Raw genomic sequence first — 6458 nt, 5'->3', positions numbered from 1 at the left:
TTCGGCAAATCAGTCATTTAAGAAATTTGCGTATTTAAGTGATCTGGTTTTTATTTAAATTTTTGCCTATTTCTCTATAGACGTAGCTTAAGCGTTAATCGTTCCTAAAACATGGATATTTGCCTATTTATACTAATTCAAAAAGAATATAAAACAGTTAAACCCATCGAAAATGTAACAACTTCTTGCTATTTGTATATCTTGAATTAAATTTGCAATTGTGTGGCACAGATGTTTGGACTTTGCCTATTAGTCATCTCTTCACCTGGGCCCGATTTATTTCTATAAAATGTTCTTATCTATATACTTGACCATTTCCTTTCACTTAATTATAATCAATCTAGTGTTTTTATTTCAATTTAGTCTTTAATGTGGCAATAATTATTTTAACAAAAAATCTTCGAAGTGTATACAAAAGCCCCACGACCTGGGCATCGCCTCCTTTAGTCGATATTAATTACTTTCAGATTTTTGCGCACAATGACGGAGGTGTTGTGTAACTTATCAACAACTGCCTTGTAAAATTAAATAGAATTACTGGCGGCAATACTTATAATTCGTTAGGGCATTTCGAAAATGGAGTTAAAACACATAATCTCTATAACTGGGGAAGGAAACCTAGGAGTACATTCGTGGTTTGAGTAAGCATAATATTCCAAACGGCCCAAAGAATGTTTTTATGGGCCGTTATAGATTTTCTAGCGCCATTCTCATGGCCAAAGTGTGAAATTTTATTTAAAAATTGACTAGAAATGCAGCGATCAAAGCTTATTTGTGAAATCATGAAGTTATTAAGTCCAGGTGGGAAGCAACTGGTTTCCTAATCTTAGTAAAAATATATAGAGCATTAAACTAAACTCATGTAAGTCTCCATTAAGTCATTAAGTTTAAATTGACACGAAAGCTACATCTACAGGGGATATGAAGAATATTTTATATATTCCGCAATTATCGATTTTCTCACGATAAATGGGACACCCTGTATATAAATTATTTAAAATTACGAAACTGGTAGTCGCGAAGTTTACCCCGCAACTACCAAAAAATTGATCGTTACACCCCAATTCGTCTTGCAGACACAGTTAAACCCCAATAAAACATCCCCTCAAATTGATCTTTTCTAGGCAAAAATGCTTTCTTCAAAATATTGTATCACCCCTATTTTTATTACTATTCAATTCCGAATTCCATGTCCTAGATACTGCGACTACACGCGTTTTTTTTTACTTTTGTTTGTGTTTATTACTAATAGGTAATTAATTTATTGTCTACAGTCAAGCAACGTTGCTTCCGGTAGTACTCGTGTTTAAATGGCTAACAACTCGAAATCTGCGCTCGTTAATGATTTCTAGGGAAATTTTAAACTTTTTTTAATTTTTAAAAACAGCAGGTTAAAAAATTTTGAAATTTTAGTAAGCCTCTTTGTGTAATAGATGTGGTATCAATTTAACACCAGAGCACATACTTTGTGTTTGTGTAACATACCAAAATGAGCGTGACCTATTTAAAATTAGTGAGATATGGGAAACAAATTTTGCTAGTCAAGATCGCTGTCGAGGTGTGTTGGGATTCATGCGAAGCATTGGAATTTTAAATGATCTGTGATAATCTGTGATATTATGCGAGGCATTGGAATTTTGAATGAAATGTGATATTAGTATGTATGTATGTTGCTTAGTTCTTGTTCGTCGTACTTGTCTATATCTGTGTAAAAACTTTTCAAAGAAAAGTAATAAAAATGGGTGATAGGCAAATGGCCTCAGCAGCCGAAGCCTTAGGAAAAAAAAAATGTTGGTTTGCATTTCTAGAATAGAAATCAATTAACGCTTCAATAAAGTAGATTAAAGCATTTTGGATTTTCATAGGAATGGGTGACAACGATAAATTTTTAACGCCAACGACCCTGGATCCTGTGATTACTGAATACACAATATCACAAGTGATTCGAAGGGAGTACGAGGTTATAAGGTTACGAACCCTTCTTTTGTGACCTATCATATCAAATAAATTTTGATTAAGGCCAGTATCCAAACGTATATGCATTAATTTATATGGTTTCTTCATTAGTTATCATTTAAGAAATCCATAAATTGGGTGTGGATTCTATTAAATTACTAAATTATTGAAAATAAATATATACTTTATAGCCTCTCAAAGTCGAACTTATGCGGCACCTAAAAATTATTTATTAATTTAATAAATAATAAAGTTTTAATGTATACCCGACCTAAGTAGAGCATTTATCTACCAGATTCAAAACAATCTCTGCGATTGATGCACTCGTTCAAGAGCTGGCCTATTTGAAAATCATATATAAAGAATACATTGAAATATCTAGCGTGTTTTGCGTCATTTTGGTCTCAATATTGGAGTTCAATTTTGAGTACAGTGCCCCCTTTTGCGTTTTTCGGATATTTATTCAAATTAAATCTTAAAAGTTGCATGAAAAACTATTCAAACCGGTAAATAGTTTGAGTATCGAATCAGAGAAATTTAATTTAAAATCATTAAGCTGAATTACATTACTGGGCATCTGAAAACGTGAGTTTGAACGATCATTGCAATTTTTGACATGCCCGTTATTTGCAATGTGCAATTTTCGATATATTCGCTCTTAAATATGAGGAATTATAATCGATCACGATAAGGGATCGCGGTGGATGACTGTAGTTGGTAAAAATTAATTTTTTTCGTTGAGATCTTTCGTTCGAGTACCCCAACCCCTCCATTTTTAAAAGGGGAAGGAAGAAAGGCGAGAGTAAATAGAAAACAGTTCCTTAATTCTGCAAATGTTCTTTTCATAATCCTTTAGGGATGCGCGGTAGAAAGCAAAACGTTTAGAAAATCCCCTGCTACACAATAATGTAAAATAACGAAAGAGATTTTCGTAAGCAAATTTTATTTTAATTAAAAGTAACATTCATACTCAGATTTATGTCTAAATTTTTAGTAGTAAAGAATAACGACAAATGGGAATAGTTTCATATATCGATAGTAAAATATAATTTTTTAAAAATAAATATTACTTGCAATCAAAAGACTTAGGGAACAAAGGTATGTACACGTAAGCACCATTTTAAATAGCAATAATAAAATATTAAATTTCGCGTTGATTATATAGAGATGTGCTTAATAGGTAGAAAAATGACGAAATGGCACAAAATTTAGGAAAAAACGCGAAAACATATAAATTAAGTATCAATAGCAAAATGATAAAAATTAATTAACGTATTGAACTTTTATCTCAAGTCCATCCATTACGAAACTTCCACTTTGAAAGGAGAGCCCGGAACATGATCGTCGCCCCACTTGAGAATAATAATATAGTCACCGCGTTCTCGAACAACATAATTGACTTGATATTGATTATGGCCTTGGTGTTTGATGAAGACTTCTTCGCAAGGACCCTTTGGTCCATGTACTCCCACAAACAAGATATTCGTGCCTGTAAAGCAATTTGAGGTGCGTTCGCACTATCATTCCGTAACTTACCAGCTGTATTGGCGGAGACTGTAAACTGATTTTGCTTCCCAATATACGCTTTCTTTAAGCCCATTCCTTTTGAGCTCACTTTAGAGGCGTCACTTTTGAAAACTGGCAGTATTGACGCCTTTACACCGCCTTCTTTACTTACTTTGGCAACAGTTTCAACAATAACCGAAGACGTTTCTTGCGAACCAACATCGACCATCGTAGAATCCCCTGAAGAGGCATGTTTACGTACTTTGAAAATAACAAATGATGCAAACATACCTGTGCTGTGAACTTTAAATGGAGAACCAACAATATGATTGTTGTTGTATTTTATGCTAACGTAGTAATCCCCTGGAGCTAATGGTGTATAACGAACTTTGTACCCTTCTTCTACCTCTGTGCAATCCATAGAGACCTTACTTGGACCATCAATGGTGACCGCCAATGTACCCGCACCGGCGTTAAGAGTGTCAATGACGAAATCAGTTTTAACACCTTCATTCAAAAGTAACGTTTAATATTGTGCATTTATAGGATTTTATTACCTGTCTTAATATCCTTCAAGCCATTTCCATGAGCATGAACGGCCGCAGGATCGGCAGTGTCTTTACCAACTTTTACTTGGAATGGTGATCCAGGGATATGGACCCCATTGTACTTCACATGAATTTTATGGATTCCATTTTCTCTCGGCATAAATCTTACGGAATATTCCTCTGCGTCAATAATTTGAATGAAGCAATCATCTTCATGGCCAGAAGGTCCTATGATCTGCGACAAATTTTGGTAAATTGTGAATCCCTATACCTAATAAAGGTTACTTTGCCATCGAGGTCTCCTTTTCCAGCCCCGTTTCTTTTCACAATGAAATGAGAAGGTGTATCGGCCTGAACACATCCTTGAGGGAATTGCGCCACTTCTAATAAATGGGCGTCTCCAACAGCCGGTGAAATGTAAACTTTATACGGAGAATCTGGCACATGCTCATCGTTGAATTTAATCCCAATTCTATATTCGCCTATTACATTCAGAAAAAAAACATTGCGTTAATAAATGTGGCGCTATACTTATTTACCTACATTATAAAAATAAGTTCGCATGTAACAAGGTCAATAATTTACGAACCTTCGCAATGCAGCGCTATTTTTGTCATATACAACAAGGATTAATGGGCCTTACCTGGTTCTGAAACTTTATACGCAACGTCACAAGATCCGTCTTTACGATCCGTAAATTGAATTTCAGCTTTGCTCGGTCCTTCAACAGATATGGCCAACTGACCACTACCGGCTTCTCTGGTCCACACGTTAAATTCGTTAATCTCTCCTTGTTCACCACGTTCTAAACCGCCACCTCCCGCTTTAACTAAATGAGCTCCGTGATCCCTTAAGGGTCCAACCGTAAATTGGAATGGTGAACCTTCATTTAGAAACAACTGGTAATGTGGGAGATCCTGTCAAAGGGTAGGTATAACTCACCAGGTATGTGCATATCCTTGTACTTAACAGAGACGGTATGAATACCCAGTTCTTTAGGGACAAAGTGAACGGCATACAAGCCATCTTGAACTTCATTGATTTCTGCATCTTCGGTGACCCCACCCGGCGAGGTTACGTTGGAGGACAAATCAAATGCTGTAATACCTAAAGAAAGTATGAGCTGAGTAATGCATACATTTTGAAATATCTGGCAAATGCTGTGGCACAAAAATATTTTTCGCAGCCATTTGCCCGGTATGATCGAAATATCATGGTACGTACCTGGCATTTTGAAGGTCAATTTACATTGACTTCCAACTTCGGTAATTGGAACCGCTTCGCGTTCCCTTTGGATCTTTTCACGTTGGCGATTAGAACCCTCGCCCGTAATTTTGGCAGTAAACGGAGATCCTTGTACATGATGGTCGGCGAATTTTAAATTAATGATGTAGTACCCAGGTTCGGTGGGTTTGTACGAAATATTTAAGGTGCCGTCTTCCTTATCGTTGCACTGGATTTCTGCCTTGCTAGGACCTTCAATGGAGAGCGACAAACCTCCAAAACCAGCATTTCGCGTATCGACAGAGAACATGTTGTCTACCTGCGTTTTACCTTCTTTTAATGCCGTTCCCGAAACTTTAACTTTCTTCGCGTCTCCAACCTCTCTTTCACATACGTTAATTTTAAAAGGAGAATTTGTAATATGTTTTCCCATTTTTTTAACTGACACAACATGTTCACCAATTTCACGCGGCGTAAACGATATTCCGATATTGCCAGTAGGTAGTCTCTTTAAGAAGCACGGTTCTTCCAAGCCGCTAGGAGCTTGAATCGAAGCGTTTAGAGCGCGGATGTCATCGTCAGATATTTTTCCCGGTAGAGAAACTTCACTACACGATCCAACAGATATTTGATTACGTTTTCGACCTTCCCCAGTAATTTTGGAGTTGAACGGCGAACCTTTAATGTGTTTATCTCCAAACCTTACTGATATTTTGTATTCTCCGGGCGCCGTAGGAAGATATGACACCGACACTGTTCCGTCTTTATTGTCGTGGCAACTGATTTCGGCTTTACTAGGTCCTTCTACGGCTAACGATAGGCCGCCGGCTCCAGCACCCTTTGTGGAAATGGTGAAATTACTGGGTTCGCCACTTACACCATGCGTAAGCCCGGGCCCATAAGCAGTTACGTAGCCCGAACTTATAGAATCTACGTGGAATTTAAATGGAGAACCTTGGACGTGTTCGCCGTTGTACTTCACCGACAATTCGTGAAGCCCTTCCTCACGTGGATCGTATTTAATGCTAACGGTTCCATCCCGATTGTCTTCGATTACAGGTTTGTCTATGTTTCCGCTTGGCATTTTGATATCCGCTATAAAGGAAACATTTCATAAAGCGGGGTAATTGCAATTATGCAAAAAAAAAGCGCAAAAACCACCTACCTTTATGGGTGTGAATAAAGTAATTTGACCGAAAAGTTAAGGGATCAAAATTTAGTCCA

General features: G+C 36.9%; 1 protein-coding gene across 2 annotated transcripts in view; it reads right to left on the bottom strand.

The window, feature by feature from the left end:
- Positions 1-2882: 2882 nt before the first annotated feature.
- The window catches only part of LOC116173776 (filamin-A), a 38315-nt gene continuing 34739 nt past the window's right edge, over positions 2883-6458 (bottom strand). For both annotated transcript variants that reach the window (XM_031491463.1, XM_031491464.1), the window contains 8 exons: positions 5235-6329; positions 4953-5117; positions 4654-4893; positions 4296-4492; positions 4020-4245; positions 3754-3969; positions 3493-3702; positions 2883-3445 (listed from right to left, as the gene is read on the bottom strand). In XM_031491463.1, coding sequence (XP_031347323.1) covers positions 3258-3445; positions 3493-3702; positions 3754-3969; positions 4020-4245; positions 4296-4492; positions 4654-4893; positions 4953-5117; positions 5235-6329 — 2537 coding nt within the window. In that variant the 3' untranslated portion in view covers positions 2883-3257. The remainder of the gene's footprint in view (positions 3446-3492; positions 3703-3753; positions 3970-4019; positions 4246-4295; positions 4493-4653; positions 4894-4952; positions 5118-5234; positions 6330-6458) is intronic.

This window comes from Photinus pyralis, unplaced genomic scaffold (genome assembly GCF_008802855.1).
Source record: "Photinus pyralis isolate 1611_PpyrPB1 unplaced genomic scaffold, Ppyr1.3 Ppyr1.4_LG6, whole genome shotgun sequence".
NCBI lineage: Eukaryota > Metazoa > Arthropoda > Insecta > Coleoptera > Lampyridae > Photinus > Photinus pyralis.
The sequence above is the reverse complement of the archived record's forward strand: the minus strand, read 5'-3'. Positions and strand labels throughout refer to the sequence as shown.